The 22694-nt window shown below is 41.4% G+C and overlaps 1 protein-coding gene across 1 annotated transcript in view; it reads left to right on the plus strand.

Moving 5' to 3' along the window:
* slc40a1 (solute carrier family 40 member 1) overlaps positions 1 to 15592 on the plus strand; it is a 38004-nt gene extending 22412 nt beyond the window's left edge. Inside the window, exons 5-8 of the mRNA XM_033023783.1 lie at positions 1834 to 1960; positions 8632 to 8877; positions 11410 to 12072; positions 13569 to 15592. Coding sequence (XP_032879674.1) covers positions 1834 to 1960; positions 8632 to 8877; positions 11410 to 12072; positions 13569 to 13903 — 1371 coding nt within the window. The 3' untranslated portion in view covers positions 13904 to 15592. The remainder of the gene's footprint in view (positions 1 to 1833; positions 1961 to 8631; positions 8878 to 11409; positions 12073 to 13568) is intronic.
* The last annotated feature ends 7102 nt before the right edge of the window (positions 15593 to 22694 follow it).

Genomic DNA, 22694 nt, shown 5'->3' on the forward strand with positions numbered 1-22694 from the left:
CCCTCTTAAATATAGCCAATGAACTGGCCTCAACTACCTTCTGTGGCAGAGAATTCCAGAGATTCACCACTCTCTGTGTGAAAAATGTTTTTCTCATCTCGGTCCTAAAAGATTTCCCCCTTATCCTTAATCTGTGACACCTTGTTCTGGACTTCCCCAACATCGGAAACAATCTTCCTGCATCTAGCCTGTCCAACCCCTTAAGAATTTTGTAAGTTTCTATGAGATCCCCCCTCAATCTTCTAAATTCTAGCGAGAAACTCCCAACCCCATTGCCTGTCAACACTTCAGACCATTTTCGTTGGATTTGTGGAACCCCCTGCAGTTGTGTTATTCCCCTTTCATGTCCCCGGCTTCCGTACTGTCACCACTAGTTTTGTGCACAATTTGAGATAAGGTCCAGGAGTTATGGGGACTGGACCTCCGATGCTCCATCGTGGGCTAAAATAGGGCTCCTCAGCTTCACTTCAATGACATCCAGAACAGGGAGCAAAGAATTCAGATAATATCTATGATTTTCCAGTGCTTTTCGTTTTAGAGTTTCTGAAATAGCTTGCATTGTACTGTTTAACAATATAGTAAATTCAAGCACAGGAGAACATTTATTAGTATGTGTTGCCACATTGTCCCGTATTTTAGCAATCCAGCACTTTTCCCAGTCATTGCTGTTTGTGGAGGTCATGAGAGAGGTTATATTCACATACAAAGTCAATCATGCTTATTTTGTCTATATTAACGCTCAGGTTATTTATTGTCAGAGACTTCTTGCACGTTTTCAAATTATGTGAAAGCTGTGTTTGTTAAAGATGGTGGGAATAAAATTAATATCTCACAAGAATAAATGTTTGATGCGTTTTAGAAGAAAGTTATATTATTACCAATCTTTTGGATTATTGATCGGATCCAATCGGATTTATTTTAATATGCCTTGCTACTTCAAAGGTCAAAGGTCAAAAACTTTATTTACCATTTGAGCTTACACACATAGGAACTCTTGTGCGGCTATTCAGAGAGTCAAGTTACGTTAAAAAATTTAAATTAAAAAAAAAAAAAAAAAAAAAAAAAAACTTGTTTGGATTCTGTAAGTTAGACTGTCGTCCTTTAGGATGTAAACTGGGGCAATTATCAGAGAACTAGTGGCAAGCCATGTTATGCCTGGAACACACAGCAAGCTGGATTTGGGGCATCACCTACTCTATCTGGGCTCAGTGTGAAGGATGCAGATACCATTGAGGCCCCAGAGTCACAAGCAGCCCTTGATGGAGGGCAGAGCTGCGATACCACCAAATCTGGGAGATACTAAATGCATCAAAATTGTTGTAAATAACTTTTAAAAATCTAGTACAAATTTGAAAAATAAGAATGTAATAACACATTGACACAGTAATAAATTATCTTAAAAACAATAAAATAAAAATTCATGAAAATAATTAATCTTTAATCTCCAAATGGGAATTCCCATTCTTTGCCAGGTTTGACCGGAGCAAGATTGCAGGGCAGAATCGCCAGTTTAATGCTGGGTGAACCTGGCACAATTAGACTGCTCAGGAACAATAGCAGCAGGCGCTTGGTTTGTCCCAGACTGATTGTGTGTCTTATAAGCTCGGACTTACTTACATGCAGGCATCACCCCCTATTTACATGATATTTTCTCTGTTACTCTTTCTTATTCTCGCGAAACCTCTGAAGCGTGCACTATTCAGCCATGCAAGTTACATGAATGTTACATAAACCAGAACGTGATATTGATGCTGTTCTTTTATAAAAAAATATGAACATGGCTCTTTCAATCAGCAGCTTCTGATCTGTTATCTCTGTTTAACTTTGTTGTAGACTGGCTGCTACATTTTGGTCATCTCCATCGCTAACATTGCAAATCTGGCAAGCACCGCCATGGGGATCACTATTCAGAGAGATTGGATTGTTGTAGTTGCAGGAGAAGACCGAAGTAAATTGGCAGGTAAAGTCAATGCCTTATTCCAACCCTGTTGCTGCATGAAGAGTATTCATCCTGGATCAGCACAAAATCTGTTGATCGATTTTCCGACTAACCAGTTCTTCGGCGTATTCGTTGCCTACAATCTCGACCCTGGTGGTGTGTGAGAACAACTCATTAGACTACATTGTAACATTAAAGCAGACTATGATACTCTGCTCTACATAAGTCTAATGACAAATAAAGGTCACACCTAATCTATTAATTTAGTGTGCATGAATCATGCAATTATTATTTGCTAACAGAATATATTTTTTACGATTCGTATACACCTGATTATTTATTAATAAGTAACCAGACCTAATGTTATGTGCAACACAGTCTGATATCATGTTCTGTTAAGGGCCTCTCTACTTTTTATCTTGCACCCTTTAGTAAAGAGTAAATCAATTGTACTGCATGTCAAGGCCTTAGGCTTTCCCAATAGATTTACTTAAAGATAATCATTGATGAATTTATTTCTGGATTTGTTAAAACTGTCAGCTTGTTGTATCAGCTGTCCAATGTACACAATGTAAAAAACAGACCCACTGATCGATGTTAGCAGGGTGGTGATAATTATAGAACAGTCAGCTCCTTTATGCTGCTCTAGCTCTGCGATACTTGCATGTGCAGGTCAGAATGTAATGAGGTCTTGCATATCATTTTTTATGTGCCCTCTGATTAACCTGGTAATTGAGATAACAGCTACAGTTAGTTTCTTTACTCCTGGACTACAAATGGTAAAACATGCATTGCTGCAGTTTTTGCCTGTAGTCTAGTTATCCATGTTGGGAACTGCACTTGTGTAGATGTAAGGCAGGATTAGGTTATTTTTAATATCGGAACTGCCATTCCTCGTTGTATCGGAAATGTTGCCACTACAGGAGAAGAAGGGAGATACACAAACAGGAGTTGACAAATCAGTTTTAAATTACTTCATAGAGTCCTACAGCATGGAAACTAGCCCTTTGGCCCACCAAAGATAGACACAAAAAGCTGGAGTAACTCAGCGGGACAGAAGGAGAGAAGGAATGGGTGACATTTTGGGTCGAGACCCTTCTTCAGACTGGTTAGGGATAAGGGAAACGAGAAATATAGATGGGTGATGTGGAGAGATAAAGAACAATGAATGAAAGATGTGCAAAAAAGTAACGATGATAAAGGAAACAGGCCATTGTGAGCTGTTTGTGGGGTGAAAATTAGAAGCCAGTGTGAATTGGGTGGGGGAGGGATAGAGAGAAAGGGAATGTCGGGGCTACCTGAAGTGAGAGAAATCAATATTCATAACACTGCCCAAGAGAAATATGAGATGATGTTCCTCCAATTTTCCTGACAATGGAGGAGACCGAGGACAGAAAGGTCTGTAGAGGAATGGGAGTCCACACCGACCATCAATAATCTGTTCACATCAGTTCTATGTTATCTCATTTTAGTTGTTTAGTGTCTCTATTTTCATTGAAGGAGATACTCAAGATTGCAACTGAATACTTTGGTCAAGTATTTCAGCCCAACAGTTATGTTTCCATTATCAGTTTCTAGATCCCGGCATGATTGAACCCATAGAGCATTTAACCATTTTGTGCCAATATTTGGAAACATTTAGTATTCAAACCCCTTTATGGAATGGTGATAGTTCTTCAAAATCGGACACATTCCATAACATAAGGGGAAGTAGTCAAGAACATCTCATTCTTTGCCGCGGGGATCAGTTCTTGGCCCACAAATGTTTATTATTTACAATAGCGACAGCATTTGAGGTCTACAAAGTCGCCGGTGATACAAAAGTAGGTAGAAGGGAATGTTGTGATAAGAATTCAGTGATTCTGCAACAGGATACAGATACTTCATGTGGACAGCGAATCTCAACACACCCTGGTGTACCAGATAACAAACTAATCTGAGCCTGAATCTGATTGAGTGAGTGAGCAGAAGACTGACAAATGGAGCTTAATGCAAGGAAGTGTGAGATCATGTGTAGGAAGGAACTACAGATGTCGGTTTAAACCGAAGATAGACTAAAAAAGCTGGAGTATCTCAGCGGGGCAGGCAGTATCTCAGGAGAGAAGGTATGGGTGACTTTTTTGGTCGAGACCCTTCTTCAGACACAATCAGAGATCATACACTTTGGTAAGTAATCAAAAGGCAGATTATTATCTAAACGCAGGGAGACTGCATGTCAGTGAAGTGAAGAGGGATCGAGATGTTTCAGTGCACGGATCGCAGAAAGCTAGCAGGCAGGTCCAAATTGTAGTTAAGAAGGCAGAGACATTTGGCTTTCATTGCAAAAGGGTTGGAATTTAAAAATAGAGGGATTGTAAGGCACTGTGTTGGTGAGACTTCACCTGGATAACTGTGCAAAGTTTTGTTTGTTTAACCCATCAAATAATAAGTATTAGTGAAGACAGTACGAAGGAAATTCACCAGAAAATTCCTGGGATGACGAGGTTGCCCTACCCAGAGAGACTAATTTGTTTGGGCCTGTATTCCTTAGAGTTTAGAAGAAGAATGGGGAAAAATGGATCTTATTCAAACACGTAAGATCTTAAGGGGACATGACAGTGTTGATGAAGGAATAGAATGGTATGGAGACATTACACAGGTGAGGAGTGGAGGCCAGTACACATCAGCCATGATCACAAAAACTGATGGGGCAGGTTTGAAGGGCCTGATGGCCTACTGCTTCTATATACTTCTGTTATTATGTTTAATTTCTATTCTTCTGGATTTGTAACAGCTAATGCAAAATGTGTGTCAGGTTCCTGAATGCCAATCTTCAGATTTGTTCTACGATAGGCCATAGAGACCCTTCCTCAGTCGTGGTTTTCTTCATATGAATGTGCATTTAGCCTGAGACTGAATGCACCAACCTGTGTACATGGATACAGGCTCTCATGACAGAATTTGGTACATCTTCACCTTGCATCATTATTTGAGAGGGGAGGAAAACTGTTTGGGCGGTTCCTTTTCAATCGTGAGCTCCGGCGAGAAAGCCATAATTAAGAGATGAACAACAATATGCTGAGGAACATTTGTCCACAGAGATCATCCAATGTGACACAACATTGACTCATCGACCTGAAGGTTCTCACGCTTGGACATTTGAGGTTAGGGGTGGTTCTTACTGTATCAGCAACACAGTTTCAATGAATAATAGCAGGTTAAATTTCTAATGCACAATGGTATAGCTGGCAGTACTGTTGCCTCATAGCCCCTGCTACGAGGGTTCAATCCTGACCTCCGATGCCGTATGTCTGGAGTTTGCACATTCTCCATGTGACCGTCTGGTTTTTATGTGAAAGTGGTAGCCTGCCATCTTCTCGAATTGTTGCAGTTTATGCAGTGAGGCACTCCAACAATATAGGGTAGGGTTCCAACAAAGGAAATGCAACATCTTTACCGGTCAGGATGATGTATTGAATTTAGGAAAAGTTGGAGCTATTGATGCTTCTTTATGGACTATGATAGAGGTCATGGGGGGTTGTGCTGGTGCTCTAGGAGGAGTATCGTCCTCTTTTTATCTGCTGAACACAACTGGAAAATATATGTATAGTTTATTTAGTGCCAATCTTCCACCAGTGGAAAATAATCCTTTAAGAACTGTTAATACATGGATAAAGGAAAAAGTAGGCTAATGTGTTTTTAGTCATAGACAATTCAGCTTTGACGGCTGATAAAGTATCACCTGTTGGTATCTTTATTATATTAATTATCATCTGTGTTTTTGACAGTCCATTATTACATCATGCAGTCCAACATCCAGTTTAGAGTCACAGAGAGATACTGCATGGAAACAGGCCCTTCAGTCCACTGGGTCCACACCAACCACCTATTATGGGTGACCTAACCTCCTATTATTCATTGAAACTGTGAAACTGCTGATACAAATCTCAAATGTCCAAGCGTGAGAACCTTCAGGTCAATGAGTATGATATTCCCATTTTTTATTCTCCTCACGTTTACATTATTCCTGGATTTTCCCATTCTCCTACACACGGGGCAATTTACAGTGGCCAAATAACCTACCAATCCGCACCCTGGGGAATTCCACATGATCGTAGGGAGAACATGCAAACTCCCCACTGACAGCACCCAAGGTGAGCATCGAAACTTGGGTCTTTAGCACTTTGGCCTCATAAGACTAACAAAAGGTTCGAATCAGCCCAATGAAGTAAACATACCAGTGAGCACTGCAAACTGCTGCTCAGGAAGGTGGAGACTGATTGTGGCCTCGAAGACATTCATAGAACATTATTACTTTCAAAGTGGAGAGACCAATGGCAGCAACTCAAATATTTCCATCTAAAGTGACAAGAATAAGTTTCAGTGAGATTTTCTCCAAAGGTGATGTTCAAGATTAGACATACACAAACCATTTTTTGTGAGCTGATACACCTTGGGTTCCTAATTGATCTAGATTTATCCAAATCTGCTGATTATTGATTCATGGAGACAACTGCGATTGATAGGGAAGGATCCTGGGCTCCAACTGCAAGGGCATTCCTTCATCTTTTAGTAAGTCTACTGGTTCCTCTTCAGCATTTCCTTGCAACAAGGTAGAATTGCCTTGCTCTGTGACTGCCGTAGATGGTTGCAATCGTGAACAGCGAGTTTGGGATCAAGCTTGTTGGTTAGTAAACAAATCTTAAATAACAGATATTCCATTTGAATTCATAATTTAGTAAAGCATCCTATCAGGAGGAATTACTCAAACCGTAGGTACACAAAAATGCTGGAGAAACTCAGCGGGTGCAGCAGCATCTATGGAGCGTAGGAAATAGGCAACGTTTCGGGCTGAAACCCTTCAACTCGAAACCCTTCAAACCCGAAACTCAAATCGTGTTTGGATTAAGACGTAGCCAAATTAATATGTCTGAAATGTCATGGAAAGATTAAAAAAACACTGCAAAATACTAAAGATAGACACAAAAAGCTGGAGTAACTCAGCGGGACAGGCAGCATCTCTGGAGAGAAGGAATGGGTGATGTTTCGGGTCGAGACCCGTATGTCTATCTTCGGTTTAAACCAGCATTTGCAGTTCCTTCTCACACATTATATTTAAGCTCGTGGGGATGTTCCTGGCTTTGTTGATTCAGTTCCGGATGTCCTGACATATTCCACGAAATTGCCTGATGGTGTTGCACAAATATGTGAATGTTTACAATAGACAATAGGTGCAGGAGTAGGCCATTCGGCCCTTCGAGCCAGTACCACCATTCAATGTGATCATGGCTGATCATCCCCAATCAGTACCCCTTTCCTGCCTTCTTCCCATATCTCCTGACTCCGCTATTTTTAAGAGCCCTATCTAGCTCTCTCTTGAAAGCATCCAGAGAACCTGCCTCCACCACCCTCTGAGGCAGAGAATTCCACAGACTCACCACTCTCTGTGAGAAAAAGTGTTTCCTCGTCACCGTTCTAAATGGCTTACTCCTTATTCTTAAACTGTGGCCCCTGGTTCTGGACTCCCCCAACATCGGGAACATGTCTCCTGCCTCCAGCGTGTCCAAACCCTTAAAATCTTATATTAGATTGCCCGTCAGTTCCAGTGAGGTCAAGCAATGCTGATGGTCATAATATCTATTTTGTTGTAGCTAGTAACTCTCATCCAGTTTGCAACCTCAATGCATTGTTTTGTGTTTTTGCCTGTGGTGTTTGCCACGAGGTAAAAAAGTGAGATCATCTTTAAAATCTACCTCTTCAGAGGCTGGATAGAAACAAATTGTTTCTTGATTGAGTTTTCTTGAGGCCACAATCCTACCCTATTATCTATGATAGTGTGGGAAAGTGAACATTTTACACAAAGAAACAAATATTTTAACTTACAATATATTTCACAGATTCAAGGTCAGTACAAGAAACTTTAGTTTAAAATCAGTAAAGTCCTTTTGTGTTCTAAAATATGGGTGATTTTTTCATAACAATGGGTTAGATGGCTGCTACTGTGCACTAAATATCTATGGTTATAAAGTTCATGCTGTTATCACGAGGCTTACTTATTAAAGATCTTTATACAGATGCATCGTTGCACAATCATTCTTCAGCAATAAATCAATTCATTGATGTTACTTCTCCATATTTATAAAGGGCCTGTCCCACTTATGCAATTTTTTCGGCAATTTGCCGGCACCTGTCATAGTCGCAGCAGGTAACCGAAAATTTTCAACATGTTCAAAATCCAGCGGCGACCAGAACAAGGTACGACTCTTTGGGCGACTACTCATGACCATACAGGCTTCACCCTGCGACATGTCGCCAGGGTGTCGCCTGTACGGTCGTGAGTAGCCTCCTTAGTCGCCCAAATGGTCGTAGCGTCTTTCTGGTCGCCGCTGAATTTTCAACATGTTGAAAATTTTCAGCGACCTGCAACGACCTATGACAGGTGCCGGCAGTCGCTGAAAAAGTCGGTAAGTGGGGCAGGCCCATAATACTCAGTTTAACTGATAATTTCACATACTTGGCAAAACCACTTATGGAAACAATGTTGTTAAATGTTATTGTTAAAACAAATGCTACTGTCACCACTCTTAATACAAATAATATGAGGTAATGCAAAGAATATAAGGTCCTTACTTTTTTGTTGTCGATGGAAGGATGTTGAATGTACAACTGGCTTTATCTTCCGATAATAGAAAAATATTTTTCCATCCCTGTAGATATGAATGCTACAGTTCGCAGAATTGATCAGGTGTCAAATATTTTGGCTCCAATGGCAGTTGGACAAATAATGACATTTGGCTCCGCAATGGTTGGCTGTGGTTTTATTTCTGGTTGGAATCTGTGCTCCATGTTCTTGGAATATTATCTGCTGTTGAAAATTTACCAAAGAACACCTGCACTGGCCATCAAAGCAAGTCAGAAGAGCGATGAACAGGAGATGAAGCCATTGAACAAACTAAAAGGTAATCAATAACGTTGTCAATAACCAGTTAAGGTGTCAGACAACACTCAACCCTACTTTGTGTGCATGTGCAATATGCCCTAACCCTAGATATTCGAACATGTCGGTTCCAATGTTCTCAGTCCTAGTTATTCTAATGTTGCAAGTGAAAAAAAAATACAGAAGTTAGTATCTAACTTGTTGCAAATCAATTACAGTCTTTACTGTGGGCATTTTAAAATCTATATGTTAGATTGTTGGATCTTGGAATAAATACTGAAGTTGTGTTAAATGTATATAAAGGGTGACACCGACACTGAATTATGAAAGAAATATAAAACAGTAGCATGTTCTCTAAAGGTTCAGAGATGATGGCATTGTTAGAAGTGTTGCTGTAGAAGACACTACATCAGGAGTTATAGTGACGGTTTTCGTCCCAGCCAGTGGAAGCCTGTCTATTCTTCCTGGAGTTTGGCAGGTTTGGCTCTATTATGTCCGCCCTCCCCAATTGAAAGGAAGAAAATCTGAAAGAGAAACATTTAACCTGTGTTTGTCTCGGTTTGCCAATATTCCTTTGCTTTGATTACTCAATTTGCAATTCTGAGAATTTACCTCATATGTTATACATAGAGAAAATTACGTATGAAAGCACAAAAGCAAATTTCTACTAACGTTCAGCTGTTAGCAGATGGAATGGAATTCTAATAATTCGTGAAAGTTATCCTGGCAAATAAATAAATGTAAATGTGTAGGCTGAGAAAATCTCATGAATTCTCACTGCACCTCCCTGTGCCCATGTTACTTGGACTGAATCTCATTGAGAAATACTAGCAGTTCTGTTTTGAAATGGAGACATTTAAACTGCCTCACCTCAGATAAAATTCCACGTTAAGGCCTCCCAAGTGAGCATCTAAAATTGTTTCTGAGTAATATAAATGTTTTAAGTTTTTTTAAATTAAATTGTTTTTTAATAGTTTTTGTACATCCGATACATTACGCAGCATTCAGAGCTTTTGTGATACCAGAGCCACATTTTTCAGCTGTTTTATTGCAGGGGGGGGGGGGGGTCTTGTTCTGATGGCATCAAATGAAACAAACCCTTCCAACACACTGAGCCTGGCCATTTAGAATCAAGATCACACTTTGCCAGCAAGCTTTGGTTGGGTAATTCACACAGAGGTGGTGGAGCTCCAGGGGGCCCTGGTTCAATGTTAACATCAAGTGCTAACTCTCCTGAGTTTTCACACTTTCACAGTGCTCCCATTCCTTCCAAATCCGAATTACACACTGATACAATACAATACAATACGGGTTTATTCGTCACATTGCACATAAAGTGCAAGTGAAATTAATTTGTCAGCAGCGATACAATGATAAAGAACACACAATACACAATAAAAATTTAACACAAACATCCACCACAGCATTCATCACTGTGGTGGAAGGCACAAAAATTGGCCAATCCTCCTCCATTTCCCCCCGTGGTCGGGACCAGAGTCCAGAGCCAGTCCATAGTCGGCTCTTCCCCACCGGAGACCGCGGCTTCAGGATGGTGTAGGCCGCAGGCCGGCGGTCGAAGATTTAAAGTTCCCGCCGCGCCGCAGCCAGAAGCACCGCAGACCGTAGGGTCGGCGGTCGAAGCTCCCCTCCAGGGGTGATGGTAAGTCCACGCCGGGCCCGCGGTAGAAGTAGGCCGTGGGCCGGCGGTGGAAGCTCCTTTTTCCCCCGGGTCCCCCACGAGGGTTCCCGGGCTGCAGACGCCGCGCCAGCTGGAGCTGTGCAGACCGCGGCTTCATGCAGACCGCGGCTTCAGGCTGCCGCCTGCCTCGGGCCAGCGAAACGGAGCGCTCCCCTCCAGCGAGTCCCATCGAGGGCTTGCCCGCTCCACGCCGCGAGTCCACGCTGCGCCCGCCACTGAAGCCCCAGGCGCGTCTCCGGGAAAGGCTGCGCCGTTCCTCGTTGTTAGGCCACGGGGGAGGCGACCTGGAAAAAGTCGCCTCTCCGTGGAGGAGGCGACCGAAGCGGTTTCCCCCTCACCCCCCCCCCCCCACATACGACCCCCCACACATAACACACAAAGAACCATTAAAAACATACTTCAAAACATACTAAAAAAACTAAAAAAGTCGGAAACAAATGGACACGCTGCTGACAGGGCGCCGGCTTGCAGCGCCCCCACCGATGGTGTAGGTTAATTATCTCCTGTAACTTACACCCAGTGTAGTTAAGTAGCAAAATACAAATCAAAGGAGTGCTGCTAGACACAAAAAAGAATAAGATGTAGGGTTTCAGAGAAATAAGAAGAAGAATAGGATTGTTCTACTGGGAATTAGCATGGATCCAATGGACTGAATAGCCTCCTTCTGTGTCTTAGCAAGTAAACGTTAAGTCAGTGGAAAGCATGGGGGATTGTTCCTGTCACCAAGTTTAGTCCATCCAGAGTAAAAGGTGGCAGTGATAATTACAAAAAATAACAAAGAACATGTGTATTTTTGTACTGCGGTTCGTCCTGTAATGTCTGTGGTTATTGATTACTGATGTTATGTGTTTCAAGATATTGAGAGTGACCAAACAAAGATCGGAGAAAAAACAGGTCAATCACTCGAAGGTATTCATCTGATGAATGTGAAGGCAATCAAACAAGAGAAAAAGCAACAATGTGGTGATAAAATTCTTGAGCCTTTCTACACGTTAAGGAATGGGTGGGTGGCTTATTACAACCAGCCTGTATTCTGGGCTGGCATGGGGCTGGCCTTCCTCTACATGACTGTTCTTGGCTTTGACTGTATTACAACCGGATACGCCTACACCCAAGGTTTGAGTGGATCTTTCCTCAGCTTGCTGATGGGGGCCTCTGCTGTCGCTGGAATTCTGGGCACAATTGCCTTTACATTTATACGCCGAAAGTGTGGCCTTATCCGTGCGGGCTTCATCTCGGGTGTGACCCAGTTTACTTGTCTGATTTTGTGCATAATTGCTGTGTTCATGCCTGGAAGCCCCTTGGATTTATCCGTATCACCTTTTACGGAGCTCGCCAGCGCCTACCTGGGCACAAACACCTTGGTGGAAACGGTATTACCAACGTCAGAACCTCAGCACATCACCACAATTAGGTACGGCAACTCGACGACTGAACCTGCAGACGGTGAGGAGTTTCAACCAGAATCGTACCTCTCGATTGGCTTGCTCTTTGCTGGCATCATTGCTGCAAGAATTGGTAAGTGTGAAACTCAGCTGAAAGGGCAACGAGAGATATGTGTAGAATCATTTACTTTCTTTTTACCATGTCACAGGACGCTATGAAACCTAACAGGGCAATTTAGGGTTGGTACAACATTCAGAGGAGAATAGCGAACATGGCTTGGATAAGTTTTCTATTAATTAGATTTATTTTATGCTTGAATACTTGAGTATGGAGCGGCACGCGGCAGCAATAGAATTGCTGCTCTCCAGGTGCTTCGGTTTCCTCCCACACTCCAAAGATGTACAGGTTTGTAGGTTAATTGGCTTCGGTAAACAAATTGTAAATTATCCCTAGTGTGTAGGATAGTGCTAGTGTACAGAGACCGCTGGTCAGCGTGGACTCGGTGGGCCAAAGGGCCTGTTACCGTGCTGTAGAATAAGGGCATGTTGAATGATAGTTCAACTTTGAATAATAATTTACTCAGAAATGGCAGAAAACTCTAACAACGAGAAACATTCATGAACGTGGCTGCGTAGGAGAGTGAGTGTGTATAAGCCGAGAAGTTGGCTTTCACCTATTGCTGGTGTAACGAGCCATCATTTGCTTAACCCCAATGCCCCATTATTTACCCAGTAAAACATTTTGGAATTGTCAAAAAAGAATTGGAAACAGGGAGTTTGTTTCCACCCAGACAGAGGGAGTAAAGCAGAGCCTATGCGATTGACAACTTGAGCAGCAAAAATTACCATGACTGCATCTTTGTGGAGATAAACAAAAGCAAGGTCGCCAGGCCTCAAAGGGCCCATTCTCATTGCAGCCACAGACTTCCACATTAAAGGCTGAGGGAGTATGTGGGGATGAAGGGGTTCAAAGATGATCATCACTATATGTGGTCAACTTCTCTTCGACATGATCTACTGCCTTGATAGTCTGTGGCTCCAAGTAGCTCGATGGTCAAGTAGCTCCACACATTAATGAGATCATGGATGATCAGCAAGACAAAGATCCAGCAGAAAGTAAGATTGAAATACTACAAACAAGGAAAACTGACTGGAGGAATATTTTGATCCATCAATATGAGAAAAGTAGATGTCTTGATCAAAGTCAAAATGGTAACCTGTTGATTAATGGATCATTTGTGTTTCAGCACAATGTGCTCCACATAGTTTTGTAACTGTTGAACAAAGGTCATACTTGCAACAATGGGGACAAATTCAGTTGGCAATTGTAGAAATGTGTGTAGTCATGTCATCAGGTACAACCCTTACATCAAGTAATTGCCAGCATTGTCCAAAAGACTGTGATGTCAGCTGGAATTAATTTCTAGGACAGGTTTATCAGTGATCTGTGCATTGAAAATGGGTAATAATTGATCCAGTGTCTAGGTTCTCGATGCTACATGTTGCTTGCTTAGCTAAAAACTATCGGTAGCATAGACTTTCCTCAACCTAGTAGGCTGCTTTGTTGTGTTGATTTGAGCACCTATTTTGTTTTGACAAGCTAACTGACATTTATTTATCTTTCTTCAGGGCTCTGGTCATTTGATTTAACAGTCACCCAACTAATTCAAGAAAATGTAGATGAATCAGAACGGGGAAAGGTTAATGGTGTACAGAATTCCATGAATTACCTCCTCGACCTCATGCATTTCATCATGGTGATATTAGCTCCAAATCCAGAAGCATTTGGTGTTCTTGTAATCATTTCAATCTCGTTTGTTGCTATGGGGCACATGATGTATTTTAAATATGCTTACAAATCATTGGGAAGTCAACTCTTTGCCTGTAGCTCCAAAGACTCAACATCTCAGGCCACCAACCCCAAGACAGCTGAGTGTGTGTCAGTTAGCACAAGTAATGACTAAAGAGATAATATCCCTCATTCTAAACTATACTTTACATTTTTAAGAGACCTACTTTTCAAGTGACATAGACATCTCAATTAATAACATTATACTAAACCCTTAATGAGCCAAATTTTCAATGTGCCTGCATTATTTTTTCCTTCTGCTTCATGTTGTAATAAAATAATATTTTTGCAAGTGTGGCTCCAATGGATATCCTCAAGTGAATGATTGAAAACTTACTGAAGCATATTTGCAGTTCCAGTAGGGAGTAGTTGACTGATAAATGTAACATTATGTGTCAAGGAATATTGTGTTAACATTGAAATAGCTAATAATGCTGGTTTGGTCAGAGAAAAGCAGTAAAATGGTTTTGAGTGAAAATGCTACATTGTTTGTACTTGTATTACCGTATGTTATATGAGATGTCGATGCGGTTAACTTTTAAATGTATTATTGTTAAAGTTACTAACATTGGGGATATAGTCTCTTTATCATTTATAAGCTTCAAAATGGTATCGTTTCACCAGTATCTATTCTCCTCCTAACTGCTAATACAAACTTTGCCAATTTGCCATGAATATTTTTGGAAGTAGGATTTATTATGACGTCTGGATTAATGGGAGCAATATTTCCAACTAAATTGTACCTTGACATTGAATGTATGAGATGTTGAAATAAGGAAATAATATCACACATAAGCAGATACACAGCAGTGAGTTTTGGGGTGTGCAGGAAATGGGAACATTATCAACATGTGACAACAAAATCTACGGGCTGGATTATGTATTTAATCTTTCCCTGATTAATATAGTGGTAGAAATTATCAACTTTTGTGTGTTCAAAAGAGATTTTATTCTATACATTAAAATCTTATGACATACTTATCCATTCAGATTAAAGTCATTGGAACATTTAGAAATTAGGCATTTTTCTATTTGTGAAATTGTTAATCTTTTGTTAACTGTGCAATCCTGTGGTACTTGGATGTTGTTAGTGAAGCTGAAAGACTGTGACTGCTCTCTTTCATCACATTGCCCTCAGGTCATTGTTTCACAAGGAATCCTACAAATATGTATAAAGAAACATTTCACAATGTGCAAGATAACAGATCGGAATAACATCTTACCTCATAATTGTTCAAATTCATTTCACTGCACTTTATGTGCACGTGACGAATAAAACATTGACTTGACTTGACCTAATTGTGGAATAGTAGACATGGTATTCAGCTGTAACATATTATCCCATAGTCTAGCTCGTTTGAAATATTGATGGTTACCCTATGTCAATGGATAGGACGGAATATTTTCCTTGTTTGAAGGTGAACATTTTAACATCAATGTCATCTAATCAACGATTAGATATAAGAAATGAACAAGTATGTGTTGCAGAGATACTGAAAATAACCTATTGCAATTGTAATCATTTTAAGTGAAACTATGAAAATTAATCACAACCAATAAGTTTGAATTTGGATCTTTAAAATGTCTAATTTTTACAATAAATATAACTATAGAAAAAATCTTTATGATCAATATTTATGTTATATTAGAGTTTGAAATAAAATTTCTGGATATATAAAAGAGGCGTGTTAACAATTGTTCTAAAATCCATTTGTAATTTCTTTTATCAGCCTGGCTGAAAACATCATGGAAATAAACACTCCAAAGTCACAATTTTTTAAATTGAAAGCACTGCTAAATAAAATGTTGCAAAAATAACAGAGTTGTCGTGATGTTTTTTTTCCTCAACTTTCCTGTTGAGAAGAACGACGATTTGATTGGTAAATTCCCCATCTTGTGTGGAGCAGCAACACATAGGAATCAGTTGTTGTGGAAAATGATTGCATTTTGCTGTATAAAGTCCAATAAGTTCCAGGTTCTTTGGTCAAGACCCAATCTTGCTTGCTGCACTTCATAGCGGAGTTCATGCTGATTGGTTAAAATGTTTCAATTGTTGAAGTGTTCTTAACTTTTTAACTACTTTAGTTTACTTTTGAAACGTTTTAAAATGTGTTCAGCGTTTGGCTTTCATTTGTTTCTGAAAATTATTCTGTTGTCTGAAACCAGGTTTTAAAAGCACTAAAAAGTATTGATATTGGCTTTGGTTTATTAGTAACACATTGTTTGTGTGTTAAGCAGTCAAATTAAACCAACAGGTTGTGCAAAGAAGAAAAAAAAATCAGGGTACAGAATATAGTGTTACAGCATTATAGCATTAGTTACATTATAGCGAATGCAGATCTAAAAAGTGCAAGGGCTGTAATGAGTAGGTTTGGAGATCAGGACTACACCTTTGGCTCATGAGAGGACCATTCAGTAATCTGATAATAGCAGGGAAGAAGCTGTTCCTGAATCTGGTGGTATGTGCTTTCAGGCTGTTTCATCCTTTGTCCGACGGGACTTCATAAGTTCATAAGTGATAGGAGCAGGATTAATCCATTTGGCCCATCAAGACTGCTCCAACATTCAATCATGATGGATCTATCCTCTCTCAACCCCATTCTCCTGCCTCTCCCCATAACCCCTGACACACATACTAATCAAGAATCTGTCAATCTCTGCCTTTAAAATATCCATTAGACTGGGCCTCCACAGTCTTCAGTGGCAATGAAGGCTCTGGTCCTAGACTCTCTCATCAGTGGAAACATCCTCTCCACATTCACTCTATCCAAGCCTTTTACTATTCGGTAAGTTTCAATGAGGTACCCCCTCATCCTTCTAAACTCCAGCGAGTACAGGCCCAGTGCCATCAAACACTCATCATATGTTAACCCTGGAATCATTCTCATAATCTCATCTGGACCCTCTCCAATGGGGGCACATCCTTCCTCAGATATGGGGCCCAAAACTGCTCACATTACTCCAAATACAGTCTGAACAGAATCTTATTAAGCCGCATATAAAACAGCATCCCTGTTGTATATTCAAAACTTGGGTGTAAATGGTGCTTGATCATGTCAGCTGCCTACCTAAGGCAGCGTGAAGTGTAAACGGAATCAATTGGGGGGAAGGTTGGCTTGGGTGATGGGTTAGGCTACATCCACAACTCCGCAATTCCTCGCAGTCTGTAATCGATTTAATCTAAATATACACAAAATGGAAACAATTTAGAGCACTTGTAAACAAAACATTTAATTAGTCAGAATTGATTCAAACAACCGTGAATCCCCCAATATCACTCTCACTTCCTCACAGCCATCTCTCTGCATTTGAACCTTTTTGTTTGTTTATTATAGCTTTTTTACCATTCACACACATGACATGATCACACACACAAGTTAATGAGACGACACACTTTTATAAGAAGAAAGTTTCATATGATTTATGACATGAATGGAACGGCAATTAAGAACGGAAAGTGACGGATTATTTCTTTATTATGTACAAGTTCAATAAAAGACCAATTAATCAAGAAACAGCGTTTGGAAGATTCGTTTTTACTATCTTAAGTGAGTGCGTAAAATATACCTCCTAACCATCCCCGAGGAGTAATGGCTATCGAAGTTGAACTTTGAGAACGTTGTAAAGACTACCATTATAGTAAGGCCCCCGACCACGGGTGAACAAAGGAGGAAGTCTGACTGAACTTTACTGCCTTCCATCACAGTGAAGAATGCTGTGGTGGATGTTTATGTTAAATTCCATTGTGTGTTGTGTTCTTTTTAATTGTATGGCTGCATGGTAACTCATTTCACTGCACCTTAATTGGTCCATGTGACAAATAAATGTGAACCTTGAACCTTGTTTTCAGAGTACGATGTTTACATATTCTGTCATGCTGCTGCAAGTAAGAACTTCATTGATCTATCTGGGACATATGGCAGTAAAATATGTGTGTGTAAGAAGGAACTACAGACGCTGGTTTAAACCGAAGATAGATCCTAAACCCATTCTCCTGCCTTCTCCCCATAACCCTTGACAGTGGTACTGATCAAAAAATTAATCAGCCGTACTTTTCTCTGACCTCTGTCCACCCACCTGCCAATAAAAGCTGAGTTATTCCAGCACTTAAAAAAAAACCCAGCAATAGTTCTGTACAGATAATTCCCAACAAGTGCGGCATATGCAGACAAATTCAGAAATGCCTAACTTGCTGACTGTTCGCCATCTGTGGTATCATGACCATATTCCGATATCCTGTCCTTTCTTGAGTCCACAACAACATCTCACCATGGAGGCTGAGGGCTGTCCAGGTCAGGCAGTATCTCTGGAGGTCATAGCTAAGCAATGTTTTGGGTCAGCACCCTTCTTCAGACTGTTTTGTGGTGGGGGAGGGGTAGAAAGCTGAAAATTAGGTGGGGGTGGGACAAAGCCTGGCATGTGATAGATGGATACAGGTGCGGTGGGAGTGGGGGGGTTGGCTTTTATAGGCAGAGGTCAGAGAAAAGTACCGCTGATTGATTAGTACGACTGTCGGGGGTTATGGGGAGAAGGCAGGAGAATTGGCTTAGGAGGGAGAGATAGATCAGCCATGATTGAATGGCAGAGTAGGCTTGATGGGCCAAATGGCCTAATTCTGCTCTTATCACTTATAAAAAGAAGACAAGAGGGGATAAGATAAGAAGAGGAGTGAACTGTGGAGGCAGAGGAAGGGATATAGGTGGAAGGGGACTCAATGAGGGGAATTGGGTGTAGGATAGTGGGAGAAATGGATGTGCATCTAGGTGGGACACAGGGAAGAGAGTGTATACATAACCTAAAGTTGGAGAATTCAATATTCACACCGTTTGGTTGTAAGCTACCCATGGGAATAGCAGGTGCTGTTCCTCCAGTTTGCGCATGGCATCATTCTGGCAGTGGAGGAATCCCAGGACAGAAAGGTCGGAATGGGAATGAGACAGACGTGTAGTTAAATTGGGTAACAACCAGGAGATCTAGTAGGCCTTGGCGGACTGAGGATCTGGCTCACTGCATTTAATAAACACTTCTCTGTATATGGACTTCAGTAAGGCCTTTGACAAGGTTCCTCATGGAAGGTTGGTTAAGAAGGTTCAATGGTTGGGTATTAATGGTGGAGTAGCAAGATGGATTCAACAGTGGCTGAATGGGAGATGCCAGAGAGTAATGGTGGATGGTTGTTTGTCAGGTTGGAGGCCAGTGACGAGTGGGGTGCCACAGGGATCTGTGTTGGGTCCACTGTTGTTTGTCATGTACATCAATGATCTGGACGATGGTGTGGTAAATTGGATTAGTAAGTATGCAGATGATACTAAGATAGGTGGGGTTGCGGGTAATGAAGTAGAGTTTCAAAGTCTACAGAGAGATTTATGCCAGTTGGAAGAGTGGGCTGAAAGATGGCAGATGGAGTTTAATGCTGATAAGTGTGAGGTGCTACATCTTGGCAGGACAAATCAAAATAGGACGTACATGGTAAATGGTAGGGAATTGAAGAATGTAGGTGAACAGAGGGATCTGGGAATAACTGTGCACAGTTCCATGAAAGTGGAATCTCATGTAGATAGGGTGGTAAAGAAAGCTTTTGGTGTGCTGGCCTTTATAAATCAGAGCATTGAGTATAGAAGTTGGGATGTAATGTTAAAATTGTACAAGGCATTGCTGAGGCCAATTCTGGAGTATGGTGTACAATTTTGGTCGCCTAATTATAGGAAGGATGTCAACAAAATAGAGAGAGTACAGAGGAGATTTACTAGAATGTTGCCTGGGTTTCAGCAACTAAGTTACAGAGAAAGGTTGAACAAGTTAGGGCTTTATTCTTTGGAGCGCAGAAGGTTAAGGGGGGACTTGATAGAGGTTTTTAAAATGATGAGAGGGATAGACAGAGTTGACGTGGAAAAGCTTTTCCCACTGAGAGTAGGGAAGATTCAAACAAGGGGACATGACTTGAGAATTAAGGGACTGAAGTTTAGGGGTAACATGAGGGGGAACTTCTTTACTCAGAGAGTGGTAGCTGTGTGGAATGAGCTTCCAGTGAAGGTGGTGGAGGCAGGTTCGTTTTTATCATTTAAAAATAAATTGGATAGTTATATGGATGGGAAAGGAATGGAGGGTTATGGTCTGAGCGCAGGTATATGGGACTAGGGGAGATTATGTGTTCGGCACGGACTAGAGGGGTCGAGATGGCCTGTTTCCGTGCTGTAATTGTTATATGGTTATATGGTTCTCAAAAACATACACTAAGTTTAATTTATTGCAATGGGTTTTTTATTTAATATATTAGTGAATATTTAAAATAATATATTAGTGAAATTGTTGAATTTTGGGCAACAGTGTACAGCCAGTTCAAATGTAGTTGCTGTGCCTGAACCAATTAGTTGCAAAATACCAACTGGAGTGGAGCCAGCACATCAACAACAGAGAACCAGGGAGGAAAAGAATGTACAGAGCTAGAAATGATCCAAATTATGAATCGATCTCAATCAACCACCATCACCAATTTCTATCCAATTCTCTATTATATGTTCCCACACAAGGTTTTTGCTGCTCTCTACTTATACAGTCAGCTCCAGACCTTTGCCAACTAAGATTTGAACTCATTCCCAGACATAAAGTTGTTTAGTTTAGGGATACTGCATGGAAACAGGCCCTTCGGCCCACTGAGTCAGTGTCGACCGACAATTACCCCGTACACTAGTTCTATCCTACACACTCGGGACAATTTACAGAGACCAATTAACCTACAAACTTGGGATGTGGGAGAAAACTAAAGCACCTGGAGCAAACCCATGTGGTCACAGGTAAAACGTGCAAACTCCGTACAGGCAGCACCCGAAGTCAGGATTGAACCCGGGTCTTTGGCACTGTAAGGCAGCAACTGTACTGCTGCTTCACTGTGCCACCCAAGATAAAGGATTAGATGACTAGCATCTGATCCAGGCGTAAGGTCACAGGCAGCGAAAGGTTGCAGAGATGTCATGAGATCAGACAGGAGGTTTAGTTCAGTTTAGAGATGCAGTGCGGAAACAGGGCATTCGGCCCACCAAGTCCACGCTGACCAGCGATCCCGGTATACTAACACTATCCTGCACACTAGGGATAGTTTTTACAATTTTTACCAACGTCAAATGAACCTACAAACTTGTACGTCTTTGGAGTGTGGGAGGAAATCAGAGCACCCGGAGAAAACCCACACGGTCAAGGGGAAATCCTATGAAATCCGTACAGACACCACCTATAGTCAGGATCAAACATGGGTCTCTGGTGCTGTAAGGCAGCAACTCAACCGCTGCGCCACTGTGCTGCGCCATTCGAGGCGCTCGATGTCCTAAAGGTGTGAGAGTGTGGATCTTGCTACCAAAGATCGGGTTGAAGTGGATGGTGAAGCTGAATTTAAGGGGAAAGTAGATGGTAAGAGAGAGAGGAGGAAAATGTTTAGGAGAAACTTTGGTCTCACAGTCAACCTGAGACAGATTACCCCACAGTTTTAGTGAGGCTGATGCTGGACAACACTGCTGATGATCAGAGAGATCTGTCCAGTGCCAATCTATAGCATGACCTGGAGAACATTCAGACCTTTGTACAATTCATCCATGCCCTGTCATTCAATTATTTCATGTTCATAAGTGATAGGAGCTGAATTAGGCCATTCAGCCCATCACATCTACACTGCCATTCAATCATGACTGATCTAATTCTCCCCCTCAACCCCATTCTCCTGCCCTCTCCACATAACCCCTGACACTGTAAAAATCAAGAACCTATCAATCTCTGCCTAAAAAAAATATCCATTGACTTGTCCTCCATGGCCTTCTGTGGAACGATTTCCACAAAGTTCCCAGTACTAATACAATAATGGATGCAGGACCATGTAGCAACTAAGATGCAGGCAGTCCCTGCATTACATAGGTTTCCATTCCCGAGTGCTGACCATAAGCCAATAAGCCAGAGATGATTGTCATGAACCTGTCTTCATTGACGGAAAGGAGATGGAGAGAGTCAACATCTTCAAGTTCCTGCATTTCTCTAAAGATTTCGCCATGGATCCAGGACATTGATGCAGTCACAAAGAAAGCTCATCCACATCTCTACTTCCTCGGAATATTGAGGAAATTTGTCATGTCGCCAAATGATCTACTGAACTTCTACAGTTATAGGATACTGAGAGAACACTGACCCGTTGCATTATGGCTTAGTTTGGTACCATGAATGCCCAGGAATGAAGGAAGCTGCAGAAAATGGTGGTCATTGCCCAGTCTTTTACATCAAATAAATCTCCAGGGAATGCTGCCTCGAAAAAGCAGCTATTATTATCAACAACCCACACCACGCTGGCCAAGTTTTCATCTCACTGCTACCATTGGGAAGAAGGTTCAGGTACCAGAACCATGACCTCCAGGTTCAAGAGGAGCCATCAACAATCAGGCACTTGAAGCAGACAGCACAACCCTAACCACAACCCTACCTCAGCAACAATCTACAATGGGCTTTGTTTAAATTGCACTACCTACTTCTATTTACACTGTTATGATCTGATTACCAGCGGTAGAGTTGCTGCCTTACAGCGAATGCAGCGCCGGAGTCCCGGGTTCGATCCCGACTACGGGTGCTGTCTGTACGGAGTTTGCACGTTCTCCCCGTGACCAGAAGAATTTGTGAATAGTTGGATTTTCATCAGTCAAGTCATTCAGAACCGGCAAAGCCCTTGCGTCTAGTCTTTTAAAAGGTTAATGTTTAACATGATGATTGCTTGTGTGAATTGTTGTATTCAACGCCATGTTTAGCCAAATAAGGAAAAGTCATGAAATCAATAAAGCCAGAGCAAGTTGGGCATATTGAACTTTGTTCAACTGCACGTTAACTGCAAAGTAAGTGTTCTTATAATGCTGATGAATGAGAATCCTGCGGTTAAC

Source organism: Amblyraja radiata, chromosome 7 (genome assembly GCF_010909765.2).
Source record: "Amblyraja radiata isolate CabotCenter1 chromosome 7, sAmbRad1.1.pri, whole genome shotgun sequence".
Taxonomy (NCBI): Eukaryota; Metazoa; Chordata; class Chondrichthyes; order Rajiformes; family Rajidae; genus Amblyraja; species Amblyraja radiata.